General features: G+C 33.4%; 1 protein-coding gene across 11 annotated transcripts in view; it reads left to right on the forward strand.

The window, feature by feature from the left end:
- The window catches only part of GAS2 (growth arrest specific 2), a 159,753-nt gene that overhangs the window by 83,963 nt on the left and 61,494 nt on the right, over positions 1-14,296 (forward strand). For all 11 annotated transcript variants that reach the window (XM_059931277.1, XM_059931279.1, XM_059931280.1 and 8 more), the window contains one exon: positions 9,453-9,516. In XM_059931277.1, the coding sequence (XP_059787260.1) occupies positions 9,453-9,516 (64 nt within the window). The remainder of the gene's footprint in view (positions 1-9,452; positions 9,517-14,296) is intronic.

The following is a 14,296-nucleotide window of genomic DNA, read 5'->3' on the forward strand; positions in this document are numbered from 1 at the left end:
GATCTAGTAAATGTCTGTGTGTGTGTCTACACACACACACACACACATACACACACACACATATATATATAAATTTTTAAAAATCAAATCTTAGTCACAAGAAGCACACTCTTTATGTGTGGACAAATAACATCATGATTTAAAATTCTGGAGTGCCCCTGCATTGCTGAAGAGCTGCCACATGGGGAAACTGCTTTATTTTTTGTTAATTTGTTTACCGCACAGGTTTGCATTAAAAAAAAAAAGCATTTTTTCAGTGACTACTGTAGGCCAAGTGGATTACTAGGAGCTCTGAATGTAAATATGGTCTTGTCTCAATTTTCTTACTATTCATAAGTTCTTTTGTTAATTGAACTAACAAAACTTTCAGTTGGACTCCAAGAAGCTTGGATGGCTTTTTAAAACCCCATTCAGGTAATAAATAATACATTTTATTTTGAAACAATAAAGCATAAAGCAGCTTATGTAACAATGGTCCTGGTATATAAATACATACTCTGTAGCATATAAAATTATGTCATGAAGAATTTTTAGATGGTCGAGTTCTTCACCCTGTTTGAAAAAAGCTGACTTTATAAACAAGAAATTTTTATATAAAAATTAAATACATGATAATTTATATGTCATAACTGTTGAGTATTTTGTTAAAATATCTTTGATTCTGGTTATCTTCTACAGTATAACTTCACTTATACCTTGCAATTAAAATGTATTTACATAGCCAAGAAGGTTTAATAAGACCAAATTTTCAAGGCTATAAATTTTTAAAATAATTTTGAATCCTCTCAGTACCAAACTAAATCAAATAGTTAGGCTTTCTAGTTTGCTACTCAATGAAAAGATAAATTTGAAATTTCTACTGCTCAGAATAGGGCATGAGGTGATGTACAGTAGGCCCTGTGGAGATGGAAGAAGGGAGCCAATACTATAGAATTGACTTCAGGATTATTCAGAGAAAGGAAACAGCTGTGCCCATAGATGTTAATGATAATCAGGAGGAAGGCCAATGAGAAATTCCATTTCCCCAAGTGGGACCCATTCTCCTTGGATTTTTCTTATTATTCACTTGTGGGTGAGGAAGTGATTGAGCCGCTGCACTTGCAGAATTGACTTTCTTGCAACAATAATACTGTGTACTCTGCTTGATGTCTTTTCACACTTCACTTTTGAAAGGGAATTTAGGGCAAGGGTTTTTTCTTTTTTCCCTACCTCAAGATTTCATTTCAGTAGCACACAAGATGAAGAGCATCCTTTGTGTCCTAGTGTTTTGAACAGCAAATAAAAGGACAAGATGCCCTGATGAAGGGGAAAAATCTGTTTGAATGAATGATAAAGTAGATCATTGTACTGAATGTGTATCAAGAGGCTTCTGTCTTTAGCTCTTCAAAGGTCTTCGCCTGCATAAAGCATTCTTATCTTTGTGGCAACTGATACGTTACCCTCTGTTGCAGTGCTTTTTTTGTACGATTATTTGTGGGAGGATCTTAATTCATGACTCACTCTATCTGTTCCCTTTCCACAACAGCTAATGACAAGAAATCTCAGTGGGTGGGGAAGGGATGCCAGGGATGAACTAGGGAGTATAGACAGCATCTTATTCCATATGCTTCTCTCGTGCTTGTCATTTTGATTCTTGGCAGATAACTTTCTATGCCACATGACGCGATCACATACAGAGTGTAACCTTCCATTTATCTTCTAAGACATTCTTGAGAGAGAATTTTTCCTCTGTCAAATGTCAGTTCTTGGATTATAAGTTTACTAATATCTCAGAATAGTGTTTCAGAAGTGAGACAATAGAAAAATGGATATCATGAACAGCTTATTCATAAAAGACTTATAAAAGCCCAAAACAGAGATAAAAATGTTTGACACCTTAGTAATAAGGCAAATGCAAATAAAAACTATGAAAAATTAGCGAGGATTAGCAATTGTATATTTAGTGCTGAGTATAGAGGAAAGTGGGATCTTCTATGCATTGCTGAAAAAAAATTGGACATTGGCATGCCTTCTTTGGAGGGCAATTTGACATTATGTAAGATCTAAGAAGTGCTCATATCTTTTTATCAAGTTGTTCTACTTCTAGAAGTTTATTTGAAGGAAGTAAGTAGAGATAAGCAATAGAATGTCCATTGAAACATTTTTTATAAGAGTAAAAAAGGGGATGAACTGAACCTATTTGGTGGTAGCTTAAACAAACTGTAGTCATTCATAGATACCAAGCAAAAATAATATTCATAATATTTTTGAGACTATTTAAGAATATGGGAAAATTATGACATAATATGAACATGAGGTCTCAGCATTTACATCTAGTAAATAACAATAAAATACTATATTCAGAATCTGAAAGTAAGATAAATAGTAATTGGGTTGTAAGTAATATCATTTTCTTCTTCAATTCTCTATTAACACACTTTAGACCGTAAACAGGTATGGCATGTAATCTGAAACATGAACAATTTTATTTATATTAAGATAATTTGAACTAAGTTGCATAGAGGTTTATTGACATCAGTATATTATACATCAGTGTATTTTATACATCAGTATATTATAAGGGCTGTTTTACATTAGGACCAGAAATCTATGGCTTATTCTCAATTTAAAAAAAATTTTAAGTTATGAGCCCTAAAATTGATGCTCCTATATGATTTTTTTCTAAGATATTTTAAGTAGAAACTATTTCCTTAAATTAGTGATACGCTTGCATGGAGGATTTATTATTTGTAATTTACTTTAGCCCACTGATTTAGAAATTGTTAAGTTAGCTTAATTTTTTCCTCAGAGCTTTGTTTATTTTGCTTTACTTATGTACATTCCGGTGAGCTGGAAGTTGGAAAAAGATAAAAGGATGGGGGAGGGAATATTTGAAAAACGCACATTTTTTTGCTTGCTGTAATTGTGTCAATATTATCATGTTATTGGATGATTATAGGATTTGGAGGCCAGTGACTATTCTTCATCTATTTCTCTGAGAAAGAATCTACTCATCAAGAAAAGGGTTTGCTATCTGCTGTGCTAGCATGCAAATGTGTGTGATTTGTTTTTTATTTTTATTTTCTGTATTTGTGTTTGCTGTGTGGCACTGTCTTCTTTTGATGCATGACTCTGAAGAGTAGTTTTATACAATTCTTTGTTCTATTGAACACTGGTCAAGCACTGACCTACCTAGAGTATTGGTCTGATGTTGCACAAAAGTGAAAAGGATTGTGTGTGGATTTTTAAACATTAACATTTTCTGTTTTATACATATTGCATCAGAAAAAGAATCTATGCCTACCTTCCAGTGTTTGATAAATCATCCCTTGTGGTTGTTGTTGTCTGTATTGAGGACTATAAGAGTATTTCTGTAGAAAAAAAGTTATATTACTTTTATTAATATTAATGTAGAATAACAACTTCAGGATACCAAATTAGCTCTGGGTTATTTATATTCACATTATTTCTTCCCCAGGAACAATTTATTTTAGACTTTGGATTTTTTGACACCTGTTCTTATAAAGTACTTTATTAGCATCTTAATTCTGAGTTTGAGCTCAGAAACTCTTTCCAAATGTAGCGATTTGCCCATATGTCAGAAAAAAATGTAAATGAGGACAGTACAGTATGGAATCTGATTGAGAGAACTAGATGTCTCCCAGTATCAAGGATTTGATGGAGTCAGGGTTGAATTAGGAAAGGGGAGAGCCTTCTAGCTTTTCCAGAATCAAATTTTCACTGTACAATATTAAATAACAATAGTTATATGCTCAGTAAGGGTAACCTAGCAGTGCACATGTGCTATCATATCTACTCTCCCAACAACCACCATTTTATAATGAAAATGCTAGGTTAGGACCAAGAGAATTAAATAACTTGCCCAATATTAACAGCTTCTCAGTGACCCAGCTAGGATTTGAATTCAGCTTCATTAACCTTCAAAGATCATGTCCCTGTGTTACAGAAAGTTATGCTTCGTATGAGTTAATTTTAGAAGTTCATATGATGATTTCAAGTAAAAGGAAAAGTAAAATATAAATAAAAACCAAATTAGAAGAGACTCTTGACTCCTATTGCTGCTCTGAGTGATAGGGACTTAATCCATTAATTTCACATAAGGTCTGGGTGCTAGAGACAGAAAGGGCACTCCTTGCTCTGGGACATTTTTTGACTTAGTGGCAAAGGTAATTAACTACATTTTATTCTATACATCTTCCATCACTGATGAGATTATGAATGAATTCTCTTTGTTTATGTGAATTATACGGCTGCTGTATCCTGTTTTAAATGCGAACAGTGATCTGAGAAATTTGGATACACACACACTCAGCATTCATGAGTTTGTGAGGTTTATTCTTGTTTGCCTTTTCTTCTCTTTAGCCTCCCTCAGATCAGTTTTAAGGCACCTAAATTTCTTTGCTATTCCTAATTGCTCCCCACCTTTAAACTCAAGGATTTCTGCGTGTGACTTTCTGGGAGTAACATGATGTAGACAGCCATCCCTTTACTTTCTTGGGAGGCATGTTTTGTACCTTATAGATCCTGGTAGGTGATAAATGCCCATAATACCCATTAAGGGCTAATCCAATTCCCAAATTATTTTTTCCTCCATTCATCATCATCATCATCATCATCATAATCATCATCATCATCATCACTGTTATCTTAAACATTTCTAGAGCATGTTCCGTATATCAAATCACATTTGAATATTTTAACCAAAATAGATATAGAATTATAATTGACGTTTATTGTAATAATCATAACATTGATTAATATAATGATTCTCAAACTTTAATGTGCATATTCCTCACCTGGAAACCTTGCTTAAATGTAAATTTTGCTCAATACGTCTGGGGTGGGACCCAATAATTTGCATTTTTATCGAGCTCCCAGCTGATACCAATGCTACTGCTCTGTGGACCATCACTTAAGTAGCAAAGAGTGTTTACCATATACCAAATGCCCTTAAGAAAGAGCAAGTAGAAGGCACGTTTTAGAGATGAGAAAATTATGTAGGCTTGACTAGAAGCCAGTTCTTCTGACATCTAGTTTACTGTATCTTCTACTATGTCACTCTTTCTGAGTATGAGAATCTGTTCTCTGCTCTGGGGAGGTGGGAAGCTATTAAATTTATGATATTTTCACAATTTAATATTCAGTCAAAAATAAAAGTTTTGCAAATTTCTTCTTAAATATAAATCTAAAATATAGTTTCCTTTAAAACCAACATGAATATTATTGCCTCTAATATATATAAACCAAATAGATAATGAAATTTTCATATTTTCAATTTTTGTCCATCTGTTGAAACTTAATATATATAGGTAAAATATACATTCATGGTCTAATGCATTTTATCCTTGCAGATTCTGTGACATTAAAACTCTACCCATTGCCTTAGCAGAAGGTCTCATTTTCTATTCCTGGAGCTAGCAGCATTCCATTTGACATTTGATGCCCATGAGATTTTAACAGAATCTAGGTTATAAGATTGCCACATATTTTGAACAGGGATCTGTGTTGCTTTTCCCAGAGGTGTTCTGCCTTATACTTTTCTTCGAAACAGTTTTGATTATTTAAAAAGAAGCCTCCAATGATAAGACCTTTTGCATAATAATCACCAGTGACTAGACAGCTTTTTGTTTTAAAGAGAATTTGTTCAGAGGAAAGAAAGCCATAGTGATCCCCTCTTCTAACCACAACTCAAAGCAAAAGACCATATTAATATTGTAATGATAGAGTGAAAAAAATGTTTCCTACCATAAACCTCAATATAAGTATAAATTTCCTTATATTTTTGAAAAGACAAATTAGTAAAATGTCTTTAAAATGAGTAGTACATACAATTCAACATAAAGGCTTTAGTTCAAATGCAATACACTAAAAGTTGTCTTTCTAATCATCCTGACAAAAACATGCATTCATATATGCAATATATAATCAACTTAGGTAACTTATTGAAAATGGGCTCATCTAAATTATTTTATTCCGAGAGATGCAGAAAAATTGACAGTAAGATGTTTAGTGTTTCATAAAATGACATGTTCTAATGTAATTGTTACTTAAGTTTTATACTTAGCACAAACGCATAATAATGATAGGCTGTCTCCTTTATATCTGTCTATATATGCTGGCCAAATTGACCTACTTAAACTTCAATTTGATTAAATTTAGAATTAACTATTTCTGATATAATATAAATGACAAAATATTCAAAATACACTCATTATAATAACTGCTTTAAATTATACACATCTATCCATAGTAGTTTTTTTAATTCTGAGGTTTCTTCCACTGCTTAGTATGGTGGCTTACACATGACAGGTGCACAGACAAAAAAATGCTTATAGGAAAAAAAATGAGTGTATTAATATTAGCTAAGCCAAATGAAGATAATCTTTAAGCAAATAATTTACAACAAAAATAATAATAAAGAAAGAAAACTAACCTTGGGAAGTCTTTTCTATGTGCCAAGCATTGGCTAAGAATAACACAAATAATATTGTGTTAAATCCGCACAAAAATATTGCAAGATACACACCATTATTTTCCCTCAGAAAACTGAGATTTTATAATCTCCCAAAATAACAAACTAGTAAATTTTAGAGCTCACATTCAGACCCAGATCTTTGTGGCTTGAATCCCATGGTCACTATTCTCTTTCCACCTGTTAACTTTAGTTTAGAACTTGCTTGAGTGCAAAAACCAAACACAGTCACCTCTTTGGTATAATGTAGATACTACTTAAAGACTCTTGAATTTAATTTTATAGAATAAGGTAAGAGTGTTTGCTTTTACAATTAAATAAACTTTGACATAATTTAAATTCTTGCCTTTTCTAAATATGCTAGGTAAGATTTTAGCCTTTATTCAGTTTGTTTACTGTCACAACCATTATCATCACGACATAATTGTCTCATCCTTGATAATTTGAGACATAGTGTTTACTGAGTAATTACTCTGTTCTGTTCTTGTCATTGTGCTGTTATGCCTCTCTGCAGATTTAACTCATTCATTGCTTACCAGTCATCAAACATGATATTTTGGGCCATTATGGATCAGGCATGATATGCCCAATATTCAAAATGCCATTAACAAGTGAGACAATATTATAGGTGTGTTTTGAAGCAATAAAGCAATTGCTTTATTAAAGATAACACTTCCAAGAAAACTAGGAAGTAAAACATCATCTTTCTATTATCATTTTCCTAAGGAATGATGCTGAGTGAGACGTTTATTTGTCTTAAATTTTATAAGCTGGTTCTGTTAAGGATATAAAAAGGAGAATCATGCAGTTACTTTTCAGTTTGCCAAATTGATTTTCTAATGAGTCCATGGTAGAGTCGATATTTGAGTGTTGGCAGGCAAAGGCTGTTTTAAATTGATAGCTGAATACACAATAGCAATGCATCCTACATATCACATTGTCTTTCTTACATTACCCACATTACTGTTTTTCTTCAGAATGAATTTTATTTTCCATTGAATGTATCTATTGGTATTTACTTCCAATTCTTACATACTCTCAAAATAAGTACAATACGTTGATTAAAGAATCATGATAGTTGAGTCAGGTGTTGCTTTTTAGAGTTGGTGTTGACTGCATATTGGCACAGTTTGGTCAGTTCACTAATAGTTTTCATATTTTAACACTGTTTCCATCACAAAATGCATGAGATTGTATCCAAGTCTCCTTGAGCTTTAGCTGCTTCCTTCACACAGCTCTCACTGAAGATGAGGGTAATAGCAGGGCCTTAAACATCTTCTTCTCCTCAGCTTTCATGTATTCCTTTTTCCTGTTTGTTATTTTGTACCATGGACAGGATTTAAAAAGTCCAAATCAGAAGAAACTGATTATCTAGACAAGAAGATTGATTTTCATTTGTTTGCTTTTGTTTTGTGATGTTTGTTATTGTTCTCTGTTTGAAATTGATGCCTATGTCATATTACAGTCCGTACATTTCATTGCACTGAAGTCGATTTAATGTATCAAAAGTTGTATCATTCAGCCAGAGTCAGCTAATGGTGCACTTGAAATTGGAGGTAGTAAATATCTTTGCTTTAAGCCCCTTTAGTTAAAAGTAATTTTAGACTTCCCCAATCTGGGTTTTATGACAATTCACTAAGCGTTAGCTGAAACTCAAATTTATATTACCAAGAATGGAAAGATTCTGTAATTCAGATTTCCCATAATCAATTCTATTTTAATAAACATTGCTGATGATATTAGAACTTATTTTAAAAGCTTTAAAGATGACATTTTATAGCAAGATAATAAATTTTTGTTTGTTTAAAGCCAAGTGAAATCATATACTTTTATAATCTAAGTAAATGTATTTTTCTATTCACCACACACTCCCAACAAATTCCATTCTGGTGTCAGTGGCAAATACTGCCATTGCCTAAACCTGTGGAGAGAAGGAATTAGATATTTAAGTGGGGGAATAGAATAAAGCTGGGAAATTAAATTACTATAAAATTCTATGTTTAAGAATTGAAGCAATATTGCTATTTTTCTTAATGTTTATCAATAAGCTAGTATTTTCTTTTATCAGGATATTGTGTCTATGTAAAGACCATTCTCAATTCTATCTTTTCCCCCCAATATCTGTTGTCTTTATTAGGTGCTGTATATAATAACATTTTAAAAATTCTCTAATCTTAGTTTAAAAAGAAAAAAGTATAAGCAGTATATACTCCTCTGGTAGGCTCAACAAATGCAAGTATGATTTGTCAACATTACTGAATGTGTCCAGAGCAATTGATAAAGCAGCTTTATTAAGTAATCATATTATATTAGAAAAGAAGTATCAATGCAGAGAACCATCTTCTAATTTGCTCATTTTATGGGCAAAACTGGCTGATGGTATGTATTTGTACATATTTACAAAATTCAGTCAGTTGAAAGTGTTTCTTTCTAAAGTATCATTTAGTCAAATTTCGTTAGGAGAAGACATCAAGTTTCAGAGGGCTCACTTGACATTGTTGTTTGGAGGATAACAAAGGACCATGATGTGTAATTTTTAATCCTTATTCATTGCATTATTTCTGCTAAAATCCCTGGTGAATATAGAGTTAGGATTTTTAAAAGACCAGACTTTGCTTCATAGTCATATGTTTGCTGTCTCTTTTTAAGTATCCATCTACTATTTATATCATAATTATAGCTACATGTGTTTCCAGTATTGACTTACAAATATTAACTAATTGAAGAAAATATTTTCAGGGTGGGATTCCTGAGACTCATGGCTTTTGGGGAGGAAGTTGGGAAAAGAGTTTTGAAAACTGCTTTAGGACTTTAGTAAAGCTAACTGTACTGTGGAATAGGATGGTTTCTATGAATGTCAGAATGAAGACTAGCTCATTTACTGGGACCATGAGTGATGAGGGAGTCGATCCTGCTCCCCATTGAGCTGCTTTACTGTCCTTTCTATTGTAAAGGTGTCCACCTTTGTCTTGTCTTTCAGTCCTCCACAAGCAACCCAGAGAAGTGTGTCTCTGTTTGCTAGAGCTTGGCCGGATTGCAGCCAGGTAGGTCATACTACTGCCGCTACTTAAGACTTGACCATCTCAGCATCCAAGCAGCTGAGAAGCTTGCTGCCTTTTCATCGCTGATGTTTAACCTAGGTGTTGAGAAGCAACTCCTTCAAATATGATCAGTATGAACATCTCGAGAGCAATTGTTCAAACTAAAAGTGGACCACCAATATTCTTAACATTGTGGCCTTATTGTCAAAGTCACTATATTTAAGCATTTTCTAAATATCCTTTAATTGAAGACATTTTCCTTGCAACTCTTTCTTGGGAGGCTGGGAAGGATCTTGTACATGAAATTGTATGTGACAATTATGCTTTCCTTAGTGGAAAGTCTATTCCCATTATTCTCTCTCTTTCTCAGCTCCCTCATCCCTCTCTTCCTGTTTACTCTTGAATAATTTTCAGCCTCTTCTTTTGTTCCTTTTTCCTCATTTTCCCCATTTAACATCTCATCCCTCAGCTCTTTTGGTTTCTACTCCTGAGTGGATTGATAGTTTTTAAATTATTCTCCATAATTTGATTGGGAAAAGATAGAATATTATCCTTCATATGTAGAGATATCTTTGGAATCTTTTTCTTCTAGAAAAGAAAAACAAGAAGTCATTGTAGAAATCATACCTGTAGCTAAATAAGTAAGGGAAAGGACTTTATTAGCTCAGCTGACTTGATTTGGTTTCATGTCTTCTCCTTATTACATTGCAAATCCTCAAACAAGGCTTCTGACAGTTTTATAAAGCCCAAAGAATTATAAATGAAGATATAAATGTTTGAATAGATCTTGATGCAAAATAAAACTTCAGAATTAATTAGAAGATGTTTTCTCATCCAGATCTGATTATACTTCTAGCATTGAGATCAGATGAACCAATAAGACAAAGTAAGAGTGTGCTCTGGGTGTTAATTCTCAAAGGGAGAGCTATAAAGAAAATCAAAGAAAAGAAAATACAGGGTGAGCACATCAGCATATTACAGCAATGGGTAGAAAACTTGCTGCCAAGGAATAGCCCTTTTTTTGATCCAGTGGAAAATTCACTGTAATCAGAAGAAGTAACCCCAAGTTCTTTAAAACGTCATAGTCAACATAATCTTAACAAACTGTTCATCAGGTATGGATTTTACTTTATCATAATAATTGGATGAGAGAGATTGTTTTAATTTTTAAAATTTTGAATTAAATAGGAATGAGGCTCCACTCAATAAGGAGTGAAAAAAATCAATTTGAGACATTTAGGGATGTCCCTACTTTCTCCCACACCTCTCCCAGCTATATTGTGTGACAGCCTCTGGAGAGGGTACCCTTGTCTTCTGACCACTCAGGTCTCTACTACTCAGGCATAGTTCATAGTATCTGACTGTTTCTTAGAACCCCATTCCCCTTCAATGCTGTCACTTTCTTGGGTTCTGAGAGGGAGCAAGACAAAGGTACCTGTTGCTTTTAGGACTCAGCTAAGCCACTCCTCTACCATGCTTAAGCCTTCTGGCCTGCAGGACAAACAGCTATGAGTCAAAGGACTCAGCCTTGAGTCCTTGGGCTCAGCAGATATCCCGTAAGAAAGGTGATATTAAACATACAGGAAGGAGGAATACACACAAAGTAAAATCTCAGTAAATGAGCTGCTGCCCCTGAAATGCTATAGTAAAAGACAGATTGTCTAGAGTTCCTGGGTAATAGGAGATTAGGCAGAAAACTTTTTGTTTACTTGTTTATTTTAATTATATCATTAGAATATTCTGAAATGCCAGATTCTATTTTGGTGCTTTGATAACCTAAATATGTGGATCAAACAGGCATCGTGATTCTGAAAGTTGTGATAGAGGTAAAAAGGAGTGGTGCTATCTACCGAATTAGCTGGGAGTTGTCATTTTCCTCTTGTTTAGTGTACATTATTTACCTATTTTTCTGGATTTATTTTATTTTTTGTAATTATACTCTTTATTATCTGAACACTGTTAGGAATCCTGCTGAACTAAACATTTTAACTATGACCGAGTCATCAAAGAAGAAGGCATGCTATCCAATGACAAAATTCCCTTAGGAATCACCTTTCCTCCAGCTCTGAGTCTGTCATGAATTGCCCCTTGCCATAGTATATAAAACAAATTAATATCTTGGTTAATGAAAGGGAATCATAATGGCCTGGTCAATTTGAAGGTGAAGCATTATATGAAGTGCTTTGTGTGTGTTTTTCCCCAAATATTTTAAAATTGAGATTCTGCGTTGCTCCATTTCTTTTTTTTTTTTTTAAGCCACGTTGTTGAGATATGGTTGACATACAAAAAGCTGTACATATTTAATGCAAACCACTTGATGAGTTTGGATATAAGCATACATTTATGAAACCATCACCACAATCTATGCCATAAATATATCTATCACCTCCAAAAGTTTTCTCTGCCTTCTTTATTATTATTACCATCATCATCATTATTATTATTATTAATAAGAATGGGTGGCTACATTTCTGACCTCACTTTATGACCATGTGTACTGATAAAAGCAGAGATTATTCACATTACAAAAGAAAATTACTAATTTCACAAAGCAGTGATCTAAGGATTAAGACAATACATTACAATATTCAATTTGTAAATTTTGCCTTTTATCTTCTTCACCTACTTAAGTGATGTGAAGTATTGCACACTTCCCATGAAAAAGAAAAAAATATGCTAACAGATTATTCAGGGCATCACCTTTGTGTGCAACATAAGGTTAAACAGCTGAATGCCAAATGGATAGATTGAACATTTAAGTATACATGTCTATTTAAGTTTCTCTCTGTACACATTTGAAGATTTTATCAAAATTTTAATGGACGTTCAATTGTGCTTTAAAATCCGTAACCCAATAAACCCAAACATCACTACCTTAGCCCTGTGTTGAAGCATAATTGTTGAAGGAAAAAAGGGAAATTCATCATTCCCATCTTATTTTACTCCTAATTTTTTCTTTAGATATATTAAACCTTTATCTAGATCATCGTATGTGTGCTTCCTCCTCCCTGTACTCCTCTATGGAGTTGAATTAAGACAGAGTTATTGAATTATTGAATTAAGACAGCATTAGACAAAACCAGAAGTGGTATTCGGAGAGCTCTCAAGAATCACAACATTAATTTGTACACACAACAGATGAGGTTTGGCCATAACAAAATCCCAATACAACCTTGCGAGTTCTGTGTTTTTTCCACTGATAGATGATGTTTCTTTACACTTGATTCTAAACATTTATTTCTCAAATTACATAGATGTCATCTTAAAAGCATCAACATCACTTTAGAAATGATTCACTAAATATTTCTAATTCCCTGCTGTATTCTCTTGCCTGGGAACACTCCGTGAAGCTCCTTTGAGAGCTGTGGGGTGGGTGAAGGAGACCACTTATTTTTGTTCTCATGGGTGAAACTTCCTTTTATTTTCAACTAAACAGAGCTGTCATCACTGGAGGGTGAAATCCCTCTGTTAATATTTCAGAAACCATGTCAGTTTCTGTGTGTAAAATATGCATGTTTGCCTTCTGCAAAATAAAACACTCAGCAAAAACAGGTCAATAAAACCTCAAAGATCTTTTTAATGAGGGTGCTTTGATATTCATTGTTTAAAAAAAGTTACTATGAATTCAACCTTTTTTAAGACTGCAGAATTAAGATTAGCTTTATGATAAAACTAAAAAAAAGACTTTTGATATTTTGGTTTGGGGCTATGATGAATAGTCAACATCAGAGGGAAGCTTTTTATATTTTTATTTTTGAGTGTTTTCTTCATTTTCAACAAAATTTATGACCATTCAAAAGAAATATGCTTTGTGAATATTTTTGTTAGTCTCCTATTTTAATCCATAACTTAATGAAATGTTACTTAAAAGAAAATATTCTTATACAAGGCTTATTAATTAACTCATCCTATTTAAAGAGCTTGACTCTGACTGCTAAGAATAAAATTTGTTTTCATATGAGTGAAATTTCCATCCAAATTTAAATCTATCTTTAAATAACTTTAAAACAGAATAAAAAATGGGGCAAAAACCATCTTGCAAGAATCTATAAACTATCTGTTGTTTGCCTTAAGAAGGGGGAGTTTCTAAACTTTATCCCTCCAACTCTAGTAAAATAGGCTCCAGATGTCTTTTCTTTGAAAATTATAGTCTAGTAAATAGTTTGAGTAAATTTTCTAGTTCAGGGCTTAGTTTGGGGGCTCAATTATTTCATCTAGACCAATCTCAAAAGCTATATCCTGTGCCAGAAAAATGAAAAGTCCATTTCTAAGATCTCATCATAAAGTTATTAACCATAAGACCATTTCCCTAGCACTTTGCATTTTTGAAATGAGACCAAAAAAATGATAATATGATATTGCCCTTTCAGTATTCCCCCTACTTTCACATCACTGGGGTATACAGATGCAAAGATTTGGTTTTAGTGGATTCAACCTTCTTGCTATCTTTAGTTGACCCTTATTCAGTTTGAAAGCAACAGTTACCCCTTCTCCCGCAAAGCTTTGAAATCTTGTAGTTGGACAAGAATAGAAAACACTATAAATTTTTGAAAACCTTATAAACAAAATCAAAATGTAGAGTGGTATAGAGTTAATCATGGAAACCAGAATGAAGCAGCCTTTTGGAGAGCAGAAAAAAGACCTACTGGTAACTAAGCTGGCTTCAGGTGCAGGCCCCCAACCCAAGGGGAATTTCATGATTTACAGACTGTTGACACCTCCAGACAGACAGGAAGCCAATGAATCACATTTAAGTGTGTATTTCAGGATTGGCTGACTGTAC

The sequence above is a fragment of the Balaenoptera ricei genome, chromosome 8, assembly GCF_028023285.1.
Source record: "Balaenoptera ricei isolate mBalRic1 chromosome 8, mBalRic1.hap2, whole genome shotgun sequence".
NCBI classification, from domain to species: domain Eukaryota; kingdom Metazoa; phylum Chordata; class Mammalia; order Artiodactyla; family Balaenopteridae; genus Balaenoptera; species Balaenoptera ricei.